This window comes from Ammodytes marinus (genome assembly GCF_949987685.1).
Source record: "Ammodytes marinus genome assembly, chromosome: 9".
Lineage (NCBI taxonomy): Eukaryota > Metazoa > Chordata > Actinopteri > Uranoscopiformes > Ammodytidae > Ammodytes > Ammodytes marinus.
In genome coordinates, this window is record NC_137213.1 from 20714964 (window position 1) to 20730618 (window position 15655).

The 15655-nt window shown below is 41.9% G+C and overlaps 1 protein-coding gene across 1 annotated transcript in view; it reads left to right on the forward strand.

Annotated features, from left to right (window-relative positions):
- Positions 1-342: 342 nt before the first annotated feature.
- Positions 343-15655, forward strand: part of LOC307255817 (neurocan core protein-like) — a 43310-nt gene continuing 27997 nt past the window's right edge. Inside the window, exons 1-2 of the mRNA XM_080034616.1 lie at positions 343-418; positions 14535-14614. Coding sequence (XP_079890742.1) covers positions 14542-14614 — 73 coding nt within the window. The 5' untranslated portion in view covers positions 343-418; positions 14535-14541. The remainder of the gene's footprint in view (positions 419-14534; positions 14615-15655) is intronic.

Genomic DNA, 15655 nt, shown 5'->3' on the forward strand with positions numbered 1-15655 from the left:
TCTTGCTTCTCTCCCTGAGCGTATAGCTGCAGGCGAGGAGGAGGAGGACGTAGGGAGCACCTTTGCTGCGCGCGCGTGTGAGTGTGTGTGCGCGTATCTATTCCGATCTGGCAGATATCAATGTGTGAGGATGATCGGCGCGTAGGCTGCTGCTGCTGCTCACAGTGTGGAGAGGATAACGTTGGAAGAAGCAGGAGTGGAAAGTCCAAGTCGCTGAGCGCTTGTGCACCCACTCCCCCCCCCCCCCCCTCCCTCCCCACACGTTGTCTCCTCCGCCTCTGCAAAGTGCTGTTTCACACTGGTTTCGTCGACCGCCGTGTCAGCACCCTCTGGGAGAGTACCTGCACTGAGGTGCAAAGCTTTTGATCGCATTCCTGAGGTTTGCTCCTCTGAGACGCATCTTGTTTCGGCAGAAAGGGTAAGAGCGAAATATTTTTGATCCGCACGCATGTTTTATGAAATCAATAATTTGGCCACTGATATATCAAGTCACCGGGTGACAGGATTCTTGGATGCAATATTTAAAAAAAGCTGTGTCGGTTGAACTAGAGCAAAAAGCTTTTCTTTTTCACAATGTCCATCCGAGCAATAGACTATCTTCCCATGTTCTGAAATAACTATGGGTATTAAGTATTTCCTGGACCGATCAGTTTTTTTTTAGACGCACACAAATCGCACCCGTTCGGGATATCTTTAATTATTTACAGGTCAAAGCTTTTTAATATTGGTCTATATTTACAGGCCATGTAGAGGCATGCATAAATCATCAACTCACCAAGCAACCTCGTTCGTGTGTCCTTTACGTGGTTTCACTGCAGGAGATGTCTTCAGAACTTTATGATTCGGTTTACACACGCATACCTCTTTGAAAAAACTTGCTGTGCACTGCCGACGACACAATTAGAGGAAATCAAAGGTTGGAACAGGTGTTTGTGAAATCTATTATGTTAATCAGAGTCCTTCAGCGAGCAAACGACATGCGTTGAACAACTGCCGAAATCAGGTCTGTATCTATAGCCTACTGGTCCACATCCAGAGCTGCCACCTGGGCATGACTTCAAAGATAATGTTCAGAAACTGGATCACTGTTGATCATCACTGTGTCTGCTGGCTGCTTCAACCACAGTGCTTTACCTTTACATTAAAGCACCTCATGGCTCTGTGCCCAACCAACTCTGACTTGGAAAGAGATTTTGTCCTGAAAATATGAAATGATAAATGCACCAAAAAGTGACCAAAATTATGGCAAAATCAGTGCATGTCTGGTGCCAAGCATGGTTACTGGATCCTCGGATGCATAATATTGATGTCTGCCTGCTCTGTAAACAAACACTGTCATGTACATATCACAGTGAAGGAGTTTGGGTCACCTTGACAAATGAGCTGTATAGTATGAGAATAAGAGCGCCCCTGCAGCGCGATCAACTAGGCAACGCCACAATGTAGACAAGCTCAATCTGATGAAATGTGTTCTGTGTGTGTGTGTGTGTGTGTGTGTGTGTGTGTGTGTGTGTGTGTGTGTGTGTGTGTGTGTGTGTGTGTGTGTGTGTGTGTGTGTGTGTGTGTGTGTGTGTGTGTGTGTGTGTGTGTGTGTGTGTGTGTGTGTGTGTGTGTGTGTGAGAGAGAGAGAGAGAGAGATAACAGGGCAGGAGAGAAGTGGCGCCCGTGGGGAAAAGGACAGAAAAGAGTAGAATAGTGAGAAATGAGGCTAAGGAGATCCAGCTGAAAGTTTACAGTATGCATTTTCTATTCTCTCCGCATGTGTGTTAAGTGTGTGTTTCAAAGGGGGCCAGTGCACACCCATGAGCCCCCGGGCACGCAACACTGTGTGTTCATGTAGATGACTGCACTAAGACGAGCCGAGGGGATCAGAGAGAACATGTTGTGGGGAAGAAAAAGGTCTGATTTCAAATTAGAGTACACGCTCAATTCTGCTGCCTCGCTGCTGTCTGTTGCTGCACACTTTGCACTCAATCAGCCTCGGCATTGTTTATCATGTCTGGGCTCTGAGCCGTCTGCCATATGAGCAGTCACTTTGCGTCAGTGGAAGTGGAAAAGGAGTGCAGTCAGATGCTTTTAGACAGCAGAAATACTGTGGAGTTTGGGGCGACGAGTCCATTTATTGACTGCGAGGAAAACGAATTGGCAAAAATGTCAAACATCGCCTGGATTCTCTTCACAATTGTGAGGATTTGTAGCTTTTCTTTGTCTTATATGATCTGCTTTCGGTTTGGTGAGACAAATCAAGCAGTTGGATAAGGTTTTTTCACAGTTTTCTAGCATTTAATACACAAAACCCAACCAGTTCAACAACAAAAAGTAATCTACAGATTAATAAATGCTGATAATAGGAGTTTAGTTGATTGATGGATAAGTCGATTGACAGAAAATGAATCAGCAGTCATTTCTTAAGCAAACGTGGCAATCATTTGCTGGCAGCTTCTCATATCTCATACTTCTTTTCTTTATTCATTGTAAATTGAATATCTTTTTGTTTTGGTCTGTTGTTTGAACAAAGCAAACTACTTCAAGAAGATTGTGTTGGGCATTTTGTCCCAATGTCCTCACATTTTACTGAATGCTATTTAGAACATCATCTGCAGATGTGTCCTTAATAAAAGCAATCCTAAACTGTAGCCCTAAAGAACAGAACAATACAGTGGCAAAGCAATTATTGCAATGACATGGAATAAAGGAGAAAATGAAGCCCTGTGGTTCAAAGTGAGCAGCTTTTTTTCTTCAGTTTACTGGTATGAATGTATTTCATAAGTCTTTCTGATAGCATTTTTTTCTCCATAAAAGCCAAAGGTAATTCTCAGTCTGGGTTTGATATTACTCTCCTGGTCGGAAAGTACCCACTCTAATATGTTACTTAGGTGATTATGGGGTCTATTTCCCCCTAACACTGTGCTAATAGCTAACAGAATGGCACAATATAAATGCAAATCAGTACCAGCAGCACTCTCTTACAGCGGCCAAGTTACCTTGAAAATAAGCTTCACCTCTGAGTTAGCCACAGGCTTGGTGCTTTGTTTGGATGAGACTGTGATGGTGAGTATTGCACAAATGTACAAGACTTCTTTGTTGCAGTCTTCGTTTTTAAGTCCTATAGTAATTCATAAATAACAGATCTGTGAACAACTGACTGCTCGCCAAAGTGGGCCATCTTTATGATCCCTTTGAACTTTGTGGTGCGTTTACAGCCACAAGGGGAACAGGCTTTCCACCAACAATGACTTCACAGCAGCTGGAGCTTTTAAAACTGTCCACGCTTTCAGCACTGGACAGCTCCCAAATCTCAGCGTCCAACGAGCCGACCACAAACATTCGTCAGGTAGAAAAAGGGCAGAGAATAGTTGTGTTTTGAGCTGGTGTGGTGGGGAGGTAATGTCCAACTCTGTCCCCCACTCCCCCCACCCCTCTCCCTGGAATACTGAAAACCCTCTAGCCGAGCGAGTTCCCCAGCCACCGAAAACCCAAAAGGGATTGGACGAACCAATCCATCAATCAACCTCAGTGTTTAGCCTGGGAGGGACTAGAGCAGCCCACCAGGCCAATCATTACACGCGGAGATGAGACCACAGCTGAACAGCTCACCCACACAAAGGGAAAGGTCCCTCTCTTTGTCTTTGGCTAGGGGCTCTCTCCTCTAAGGTGCTGACTGGTGGCAGACAAATGTTTGGCTTCGCAGTTGGCTGAGAGGACAGTCTCTAAGGCAGCACCCAAGTCTTACCGGCCTCTGCAACTGAGAAAATTTGAATGATTAGTCACTGTCAAAGAAACAGTGAATAGCCACCGACGTGTTACTTTTTGATATGATTTTTTCCTAATGCCACTGTTGAAATGTGTACATTCAGCACTCCTTTTTCTGTTAACTGCTGATGTGAGAATGAGGAGATAGCGTCTTTCCGCCCGGGGCACTGGCACTGATCATAAACACTTGAAGGACAAAGCTCACTCGCTTCTTTTGGTCTTTCCTCACCTAGTTTATATTTTATAGAGTCAGCACGTCATGAAAGATGAGGAATTCCTGGATGAAGTCCCACCACCAGCGCGTCTATGTTGGTGTCTTATTATTCCATTTTATCTCACAGCCAATTGTTAAACTGACCACTGCTCCCTGCTGTGGGTGGAAATGTGGTTGGATGTTATTGGCTGTTTGTGGTAGCTTTCAAGATCTGGTGTGTGTGTGTGTGTGTGTGTGTGTGTGTGTGTGTGTGTGTGTGTGTGAACATGCTGTGGGAGTGTTCTATTTCATGTGTCCGTGCTTTCAGTATGTGCAGCAGCCATGTGCTCAGGTCGTTTGAGCCAGGGTAAAGCAGGTCAAAAAACAGCTGTAATGTGATGAACAGATGTGAGAATCTACTGGCTACCTCCACTGACTTTGGTATGGGAAACCAGGGTTTCAATTCCCGGTCAGGGCGGGTCAAGTCCAGTTAGTGTCCTTAGGCAAGACTCTTAATGTTACCTGCCTAATACCAGTTGTAAGTCGCTTTGGATAACAGTGTCTAACAGTCGTGTGTGTGTGTGTGTGTGTGTGTGTGTGTGTGTGTGTGTGTTTGCGTGTTTGCTTGTTTAGTGGGTCAGGGGTGGGTAGTGACTGCCCACCAGTAACTGCCAAGTCCTGCTTAAGACTGACCATCATGCAGTGGTGAAATACAAAAAGGGTTTAATTTTTTCACTCAGCAAGAAATGTGTCATTTATGCTAGGTGTGTTTGTGTGTGTGTGTGTGTGTGTGTGTGTGTGTGTGTGTGTGTGTGTGTGTGTGTGTGTGTGTGTGTGTGTGTGTGTGTGTGTGTGTGTGTGTGTGGAGCCACATACTAATATATTCAAGATGATATAGCTGCGTCTCAAACATCTGATCCTTCTTCGACTTTATGACCAAAAGATGACCTCAGAACCTTCACCTTCGACCTCTGCTGTCTTTTAGACACAGCTGGTGTAGTAGCTATTTACACAGACCCCAGCTATTTATATTTGACCTCTGACCCAAAAATCAATATCCCCTTCAATATGGCTGTCAAATAATTTACCTAGAATAATAATACTTTCAATGGAACTGATCCATTAAAACGGCCTTAATCATTTTAGTTTTCAATAATAACAATGAATCACATGACTACATTGTGTGTGAAAGAGGTCACTTGATGAAACCAGACAGAATGATCACTTTACTCTGCCGTTCCCTTCAGGGATGCATTTTTAGCCTCTTTCAACTCATTGATGTGTCAACACAGACACAATTAGCGCCTGGCTGATGAACATAGTCGAGCATTTAGCAGCTAAAAAGCTGCATGTTTTCTAAGGACTTGGTGGATAGAAAAAACACAGCTCGCGGCAGGGACCAGAAGTATGACTCCAAATCAATATTAATGCAGGTTTAAATAGTGATGACCATTTACACTCCTGTCTGAAGAACTGCACATAAAGTATTATTTTTTACTTTAAAAGGACATTGTACAGTACAGTAAGTAAGTCTAAAGTGTAGTATTTTAAAATGTAGTGTTGAATGATTCTGTAATATGAGTATTTGGAAGAAATTGTCCTCCTTAAAGTCCTTTGGATGAAAGATACAAATTCATTCAGTAATAACAGACAATTTTTACACGTCAGCCTGATTTTTTTTAAATGGCCGATGATTGATTCCACCGAAGCTGCTGTCTGGCCCTCTCTGGTCTCTATTTCCTCTAAAAGCTGTTACGACACTCTGCTCTCCCTGGTTGATGCACAGACTAATACAAATGTGACTCCCTCCTATGTTAATCAAATGCATTTGAATTTTTTTTTTCTGATAACATAGACCGAATTTCAGATTCAAAACCTATACACTTTTTGCAAGAGCAACCTGGACAAAAACAAACATTACACAACGGTGAAAGAGCATATCTGAGATCATCTGCTGAAGGTCTTGCCGAGTGTTTAGCCCCACAGCAGCTTCATAGCTTTACAGGAAGGTTGAAAACAGACGGGTGTTTTAAGAGCTGTCCATCTCTCACAGGTGTTCACAAATTAGCCATAGATACATACATTAAAACATCACACGAGGACATTTCCTCCACAACAATTTTTAAATTTTGAATAATATTAACGAACAGAAAAAGTTGAAACCACCTATCACCCAATAACAGAGGACTCAAAAACGTACCACCCGGGGATCCTTCATCATGATATAAGATGCCTGCTCTGCTCTCTGCATTCTACGCTACTCACAACTAGGCAAATCTTAGCTTGACTTCTCCTGTCTCAGGAAGGACAAGTCTTGAATCCAAGGGACCAGCAGCTTCCCTGGTGATGGGAGTCCTCTCCCCATCCCGAGCTATATGAGTCATTAGTTGCTTTTGAGTGTGATTAGTCACCCAAAGACAGAGCCAACACAATGGGTGTCTGTGAGTTTCTTTGTGTGCGACAGCAAACGTTTGCATGATGCATGTACTCAGCCGGAAGTCAATACCTGATTCAGCTCAGCTCACTTTCTAATTATTTTATTTCCTTGAGCAGTTAATGTTCATGCGATCAGGTTTAATGTGTCTTTTATGGAACTAAATCGCCATGGCAACATGCTACCACTATATTCTTCTCTGTCCTTACTATTCATTAATGGAAATGGCTTCAGGGTATGCACACGGGAGATCAAATTCCCAGCCCCTAATCTGTTCAGGATGGACAGGCTGCAGCCCTTTTTCTCAGCAGCAAAAAAACCTGCAATTAAAAAGAATTCTAGAGATTCCACTGCAGACGAAGAGCTTTCATCATGGCAGTGTAGTATCGTCATGACGGTGATAAAAATGACCTTCCTTTCATTCCTCTTCCTTCATCTTTTCCCCCTTCCTGCTCAACACTTTGTCTGTCACTCATCTGGTGAGCTTTTTCTGCTGCCGCTCACTGCGCCGCTCTCCGGAGGTAATAGTTCTGTGAGGCATGATTAAAGAAAATTGGAAGGAGGGGAATCACCTTTACCTGTCAGGTCCTAGAAGGGTAAAAAGAAGGCAGACAGTTTGACTCTTTACTGTAAAGCTGGCTGCCTGTCCTGAATTCAACGAGCACAGACGTATCTGCAGTGCTCAGCCTTACACTTAAGCTACATTATATTTTTAGAATGTAATTCTGCTGCTTCTTCTCGTCATGGTGCTTTTTTGGAACTTTCTGAAAAAAAATACCAAAGAAACTCTTCTCTATTTTTCTTCTCTTGGAGGAAATTGATTTCCCCTGAGGGACACAATAGAGTTGGAGCTCGTTTCTGTTTTCTGTTCTGGATGAAGAACAATGTTCTGTCGAAAGCCAAGCAGAATTAAAAATGATATTAATTTATTTTATTTTCATATAAACCTATATGCAAAGAAATTGCATACAAACAAGATATCAAGCTTTTCCAAAACCGAAAACACAAGAGCACTGTGCTTGTCTGTTCAAGAGTGAGCTGCAAATGTTAGCATGCTTGGCTAACTTTCCAAAGTCAAAGACCTTACCATTAGCCAACTGCGTTTTTTTGTGAGTGTCTGTCAGTGGATTTGTTTGTCCTGAAAACCTAAATGCTACTATAGCTATCAGAGTTTAGGCTCACTTTGGCGCGTCTGTCCTACTTTGTATTGTCATTCATCAAATCAAACTGTTGGAGATATCACTACTATTATTATATTCCCAAATTCCATTCTTGGCCCTCTTCTATTTAACATCTACATGCTCCCACTAGCTCAGATTATGAATAAGAACAAATTATGCTACCATAATTATGCAGACAACACACAAATTTACATAACCATATCACCAGGAGACTACAGTCCGATACAGGCACTGAGTAAGTGCATTGAACAAATCAATGATTGGATGTGCCAAAATGTCCTTCAATTAAACAACGATAAAACTGAAGTAATTGTCTTTGGTGCCAAAGATGAACAATTAAAAGTCAGCGCACAGCTTACATCCGTTATGTTAGAAACCACACCCCAAGCCAGAAATCTTGGTGTTGTTGTAGACTCCGACTTCAATTTCAAGAAACACATCAAATCAATTAATAAATCAGCCTACTACCACCTAAAAAACATATCAAGAATTAAAGGGCTTATGTCTCAGCAAGATTTAGAAAAACTTGTCCATGCATTTATCTTTAGTAGACTTGACTACTGTAACAGTGTCCTTGCTGGCCTTCCAAAAAAATCTATCTGACAGATTCAGCTAATTCAGAACGCTGCTGCTCGAGTCCTCACTAGGACCAAAAAAGTAGATCACATTACCCCAGTTCTGAGGTCTTTACACTGGCTTCCAGTCACTCAAAGAATTGATTTCAAAATACTGATGTTGGTTTATAAAGCACTAAATGGTTTAGGGCCAAAATACATTACTGATATGCTGATACGTTATGAACCGTCCAGAGCCCTTAGGTCGTCTGGGACAGGTCTACTTACAGTCCCTAGAGTTAGGACTAAACAAGGAGAAGCAGCTTTTAGTTATTATGCACCAAAAATCTGGAACAAACTCCCAGAGAACTTGAGGTCTGCTGCAACTCTCAGCTCTTTTAAATCGAGTCTGAAGACTTTTTTGTTTCCATTTTAACCTGCAATTTTCATTTTATTTGCTTCTTTTATTTGCTTTTAAATGTTTTTAAATCGAGTTTTCATTTTATTTGCTTCTTTTATTTGCTTTTAAATGTTTTATAATGTGTTTTATGTATTCTAATCTTGCCCCTGTAAAGCACTTTGAGTGGCCTTGTGTCTGAATTGTGCTATATAAATAAACTTGCCTTGCCTTGCCTTGCCTTCTCAGACTAAAATAATTTTCTCCTATTAAAGCATATTGTTTAAAAACCCAAATAACACAATATAGGTTTGACCTCTGTGTTGCTTCATCAAGTATGTTTTTCTATAATTGGCATCCAAAGTAGAGTTGCTCAGTTTTAACAGGCGGCTTTTTATTATCTAGGCTGAAGTGACAAGTGTTGCTGAACAGTTTTTTAACAGCTTCCTATTAAGCTAGCTAATTAACACTTATTTCATGAGCTCAGTGAAACTTTGTCTCCCACTGACCTTTAAACAAGATGTGCTAAAAAGACGTTTTACACGATAAAGAGTTTACATCCTCCTGGCAAAAAGACAGCAGACTGTGTTCAGTTGATGATCCATGTAGATAAAAAATAAAGGAGCAGTGTTGTTATTGTATTACAGGGGCAGGGCTAGTTGGCCTAAGTGTATTAAAGTCTCATGATTAAAAAAAGGTATTTAAATATTATTCAGCATAATTAATCTTGTTTTGTCCGCTTCTGTCTGAAACCCCGGACGGACACATTCTTTCAAAAGTAACTATGACTAAATCTGCCGCTGTTATCTGTGTTAACTGCATTTTGTGGGTTAATTCACAAACTATAATACATGAGGGTTATCTGCTGTCTAACAGAGAGGCAGGCTGTCAGGGAGTGTGTTTGTGAGTCTATGTTTGTGTTTGTGTAAATGCTTTGTGCACTAAAAAAGCAAAAGGTGAGATTCAGTGACCTATCTTGTGCATTATAGGGTTTGATCTGGGGCTTTGTACTAGCTGTAGTAGCACATGTGTGTGGAAGGAAAAACATGAGAAGTGTGGAGAACATAGAGACAGCTGCTGCTGCATATATAGGATAAATCATGTTTGAAATGAGGCACAGCACGACAGCTTTTTGCTTACAATGCCTCAATTATGCTAGATGGGAGAATGTGTGTCTGTGTGTGTGTGTGTGTGTGTGTGTGTGTGTGTGTGTGTGTGTGTGTGTGTGTGTGTGTGTGTGTGTACTCGCCAAGAGTCAACATGGGACCCAACCTGGCCTGATTAAGAAAACCCTTGCAGTCACACACACACAGACACACAAAGGCACACACAAAGGCACACACACACACACACACACACACACACACACACACACACACACACACACACACACACACACACACACACACACACACACATGACACACACAGCAAGTGTGCTGTCGTGCTGTGCCTCATTTCAAACATGATTTAACCTCTATAACCGCAACAGCAGCTGACTCGATGTTCTCCACACTTTTTCCTTTAAGCAATTTCCCATCAACTGCAGAAATGAAGGAGATTTGGGTCGAGGGGGCCCTGTTTTGCCTGCGTCATGGAGATCATGAGGCCAGTTGGGCTCTTGCTTCAACAGATTGACAGCTTAGCGCTGAGCCTTAATGTAGGTCTGCCAGCATCGTCTGTTAGCTCTCTTTCGATCTCTGTCACTCAGCTCACTGGCTCCTACTATGAGCTGAGAATGCATCCCATTCAGGCAACATCGTGAAAATGTGTCGGATGGACATGCACATTGAAGTCCACTGAAGCATTTTAGAGACTTCTGTCTCTTTTCTCCTCAAGACACAACTGTGCCTGTGGAAGTGAAGAAGTGCGATTTAGAGCGAGGCGTTCACGACATCTGTGTCTCGTCCTTAACAAAAGACGACACTAGTTAGTATGCAGCTGGTGTGACTGGATAGCCAGTGTACTGTATGTTGTAAATCCCCTCTGGTAAGACTTTGAAAGGCGGCTGTCCATAGACACACAGAGTGGTATGTTGTATAGCATCCATAGAGATGTCCATAGTCTGTACTCTGTATTCTGTTGCTGGGTATAGTGGCTGGTTGGGCCTCTGCCAGTCCCAGGCTCTCCAATACAACACTCTCCACTCACAAGGCTGGGCAAACTGCTCGGTGTCATGACCCTCTCCAAGCCTTAAGAAATCTTTTGTCACCCACCCAGCTAGCTCAACCAATGGTTCAGGCGTTCAACATGCAAAGAGTGCGACGGCTCGACCCCAATCTGTCACAGGCCATCACAGGGTCCAAACCCACCTTTAGAGATGGGATGCCTCAAAGTGTGTGGCACAGTGGGATCTCACCCACGCCAGAATAAGTCCAAACTTGCTCCAAGAAGGGGAATGCCAGTGTAGTTTGGCAGGTGTCACACAGCGTTTTTAGCAATTTGAGAGGAAAGTTTTTTGTTTGCCTCACACGCTCCAGTTTTATACATTTGAAGGTTTTACTGAGCTTTTCACATGGTCAGAAAAGAGAGCGACCATTATTCCTGTAATGTACAAAAGGGTTGAACTAAGAGTTGCGTAATCCTCTTTCTGAGCATCACAGATGCTGTTGGCATGACTTGCTGTATCCTTGGTGTATGCAAAGAGGTCTTTTGCTTTCCTGGATAAATTATTTATTTTATGTGACTGGAATCTAGACAGTCCAAACGTGTAGGACTAATTCCTGCGCAAATTATTTCAAATTCTTCAAATGGTCTAGTTGTCTGTTGTTTGTTGGTAATGCCGATGTATTTTTTTTATCAACAAGTAAATTAATAATTTAGATTCATTTGAGTTGCTTAACTCCCCTTAAAACAAAGCTTTGCTTCATTCAGAAAGCATATTCTCCTCTTCATCTTCATTTCATACCAGTGCAGGGCAATAAATCTGTGTCAGGCGTCCCTCTATTGAGCCAAGAAGCTTCGGGCCCTGAGCCAAATTCTCTGGCAAAGTCAGCTGCTCAGTTCTGGTGTGCTAGGATCTCTTGTATGTTGTGTTGTCGGAATGCACCACATTCACCTTTTCACTGAAGTATACTGAAAGTCAATGCAAGCTTTTCATTTTGGAGTTAGATCACTTGGTTGTCATAAGATTAAATCCGGTTTTCCTCATTGAATTTATCCCTCTCGTGAGATCAAATTAGACCCGACAATGTCTAGGGGTCTGTTTTGACTAGGTATAAGGATAATGATATTGGTTTTTGTTGTATGGGTATAACAAATATCCAACCAGCTGCAGCGCAGGTGGTAGAGGTGCTCTTTGGTGAAAAATGTAAATGACTGTGAACAAAGGTCTCTGCTTATTGGAAAACATTGAATACAAGCTCTAGTGTCTGGGCCTGGTAAGTGTCCTCACAGATGCAATATTGTTTATTTGTCATTACCTATGACAACAAAAGATAAAATGGACATGATACATCCATTCCTGTGTGTGATACTGTGGGTGCATGATATCGACTCACCTCATTTGCCCTCATATTGAAGGCCATTTTGGGACATTTGGTGTATTTGTTATAAGTGTAGACCCAGAGTAGTCACTGCACTAAGAGAAACATACTAAGTTATAGTTAATTTGCCAATTCAAAAATCATTTGAAGGTCAGTATTAGTTTTTGTGTCAGATTTCACACCTGTGTTTGCCTTACAGATGTGGGTAACCTCAACTTGTGAAAGCTGCTTTTATGGTAGACAGCTTTTCGAGATGAGTGGCATGTATTTGTATGTGTGTGAACATGTGTGAATCAGCGAGTTAGAAGAGGGCCGTACTCCCCCTTCATTTTGCCATCAGGCAACAACCCTATATCTCCAATTCTTTTCTTTAAGCTTTTAGTAACCAAGAGACCCAGCTTTGTGTTTATGACAGCTGCCACGGATTTGGGTTCTAATTAGCTTTGAAAAGGTTTTATAGACCAAACAGCTGTGGAGCTTCTTTTTTTCCAGACACACACAGGAGCAAGCTGCTCTTGAAAACCACCTAACTGTTTTACGTGCATTTGTATAGCACTTTTATTCAAAGTGCTTTACAATTTGCCACACACACACACACACACACACACACACACACACACACACACACACACACACACACACACACACACACACACACACACACACACACACACACACACACACACACACACACACACACACACACACACACACACACACACTGTACCTTCAAAGCTTAGATGTTTCATGTTACAGTAATTGACAACATCAGTTAGTTAGATCTAATTCAGGATAGTACCTACTGACTGAAAGTTTGATGATGGGAATCATAGACCACTATACATTTGACGTGTTTTAGTATGGACTTGAAGCTTAATGGCATGAAGTCTTTATGTTGCAGAGCTTCCTGTTTGTCTTCAAGGGCAAAGCATGTTACAGTAATGCTTACGGCGAGAAAAAAACTGTGCATGAATACATGCACAAATGTATCATCTGATATGACTATGGATGAAAAAATGCTTTGGAATGACACTTTTACTTCGGAAGAAGGAGACCTGAATAACTTGGCTAAACTGAGAGAAAAATGTACAGTAGGGGAGGACGGGGGAATGTGAGACATCGGGTAATGTGAGACACCCCCTGTATCTAGGACACGGAACACATTTTTGGTCATGTGAGATATATGTTTTCAAGCCCCTCTCATTTCCCCTTGGCCATGAAAGAGAGGACCTCATGGTGATGTTGTATTAAGCATGTTTTTTTCACAAAACATTATTTTTTGAATGAAAAAGTAAATTTTCTTGCTGTCAACTTAATCGATTGTTGTGCCTAATCAAATTGATTCAGGTAGAACAACTTCTATCACACATGTTGATGATCTACCAACCAACATATGAAACCATGTGATGATGATAAATGAAGATTAGCCTGAATTGCTGAGAGAGAGGTAGTTTTTTCTAAAATTGTGGCAGCGGGGTAAAGTGAGACAAATGTAGTGGGGTAAAGTGAGACAGTGTCTGTGCCCTCTTTTAATGAATCCATTATATTTGATGTAGCAAGGAGACTAGTTTGAATAACACAAAAGACAATGCAGGCCGGAGGTGGGGGGTGAATGGTTGAAAGGGTGTCAGCAAGGGCATGGTTTGGCACGTATGTATGTGGGGGACAGTAGAGTGACCTTTAACATCAATAGACTATAAGAAATATGTCTTTATTCAATGAATGATCCCAATAAAACAAATGCAGAAAAAAAGACCCAAAATATGGAAAATTACAGCTGGGTCTAGTCCTGTTCTGAGTCCCAGACTGTTCTTGTTCTGATTGACCCCCAGACACTAGCTGGCTCTAAGGGTCCTGTGTTCTGACCCCCAGACTGTGTTTTAATCTAACTGGTTCTATCTGTCATTTGAATGTTAATTATTGAATATGAATTATATGTTGTATTTGATTTGAGTTACGTTCAAGTGTTCAGAATTTATTTTGCTTAATTGACCCAACCCCATGATTCTGTTACTAGTCCGACATTAGTTTTGTAATATTTGGTTTTCAAGCTAGCTGTCATGATTCTAACTGTTAAAGTAAAAAAAGTAAGTGGTTCAGTTTACCCTCTTGATTTTTCTGGTCTGTCTCAGTTTACCCCACAGCTGGGGTAAAGTGAGACACATGACAACTTTTTTTTAAAACAATCATATTTTCACTGCCCTTTGTCTTGAATAAATTCTGCTAATGCCCTTTGCTAGTAAACATCCTGAATTAATGGGAAATGTGTACATTTGAGTGATAAATAATTTTAGCTCGCTTAGAGGGGAGCAAATGTAAAAAGTGTCTCAGATTATCGCATTCTCCCCTATAAGAAAAATATGAATGTCATTGTACGGATGCGTCTCGGGGAACTGTGCATAACATCTCTATCTAATCCAATACAACTATGTTTTATTAGTAACGTGTTACCTTGAATTTATGCTTACTGGCTCTCTTTTCTCTCTGGATAATGTCTCACGACTCTGCTGTCTGCTTTCTCCCTTCCCCACTCTGCAGGTCCAGGATGGCGCTCGCTCTGTGTGCAGCCGTCCGGCAGATCCTCTTTGCTCTGATGCTGCTGCTCTTTTTAGGCTTGGGTAAGTTCTCTTTCTCTTTGTTTGCCTAAACTGCATGCATCCCCAGGCAAAGCAGAAATTAACCGGTGGTTTCTGATTTCATTAAAGACACGGTCGATAGTATAGCAGAAAATATCAGCAATTAAAAGAAACGTGTAGGGATAGAAAGCAAAGGAAAAGGGACATAGAACAGATCAAAGGAAGGATTGAAGCGAATGCACCAGAATAAACAGAAAAAACACACACTATTCCATACACATAACTTCACAAGACACGTCTGTGCCAATTTGAGTGTTGTAAGTGAGAGCTTATGTTTGCAGACATGCTCTGTGGGACGAGCTGGAACACCTCCAAAACCCATTTATGCAGGTTTTTAGTCGACCATCTGTTCCGTTACAACTGGGCATAAAATTCCCTATTATTGAACAAAAAGACAAAAACAACTCAGAGCCTCAGGTCTCTGGTGGACGGTGTCGCAGGTTTAAGGTCCCACGTGCAGCCGGCCCGACCGCCTGTAGTAAAGATAAGTTCCTCCGTTTTATTACTTCTCCTGCAATTGGTATGTATGATGGAAACCGGCCAGCCTTGATTTTCATTAAAAGGTGAAACCGCATTACTCGTATCCAAAATTAAAACATGCACGTCCACATCCCTTGCTGGAGATTACGCTCTGGCAGCAGAAAGGTATAACTCCATATTCAATCATGTTTTTCGCAGTTTTTGTCAGAAAATAATCAGAAGGATCTGCCTTTAGTAAAATAATGATTAAAGGTGCTGTAAGCGGAATGCTTCTTTTAGCTAACTTCCTGTCAGTTACTGCAGTTAGCAGTCCCCTCGCTCGTCCCTACATCACCACATTAATGCACTTCAAGCAGCAAGTTATCTAGCATCATCTCAGATCCATAAGTGTGATAAAACATGATAAAAACCATCAAAACAGACATTGGGAAGGATTTTTACCTGCTCCGCCATTGTAGGCTCTACACACATTCACCCATCTGTTGCTCTGGCGTGCACCGGCAGTGAGACCATGGAGTGTATATGAGTGAGACGCGTGTCGGT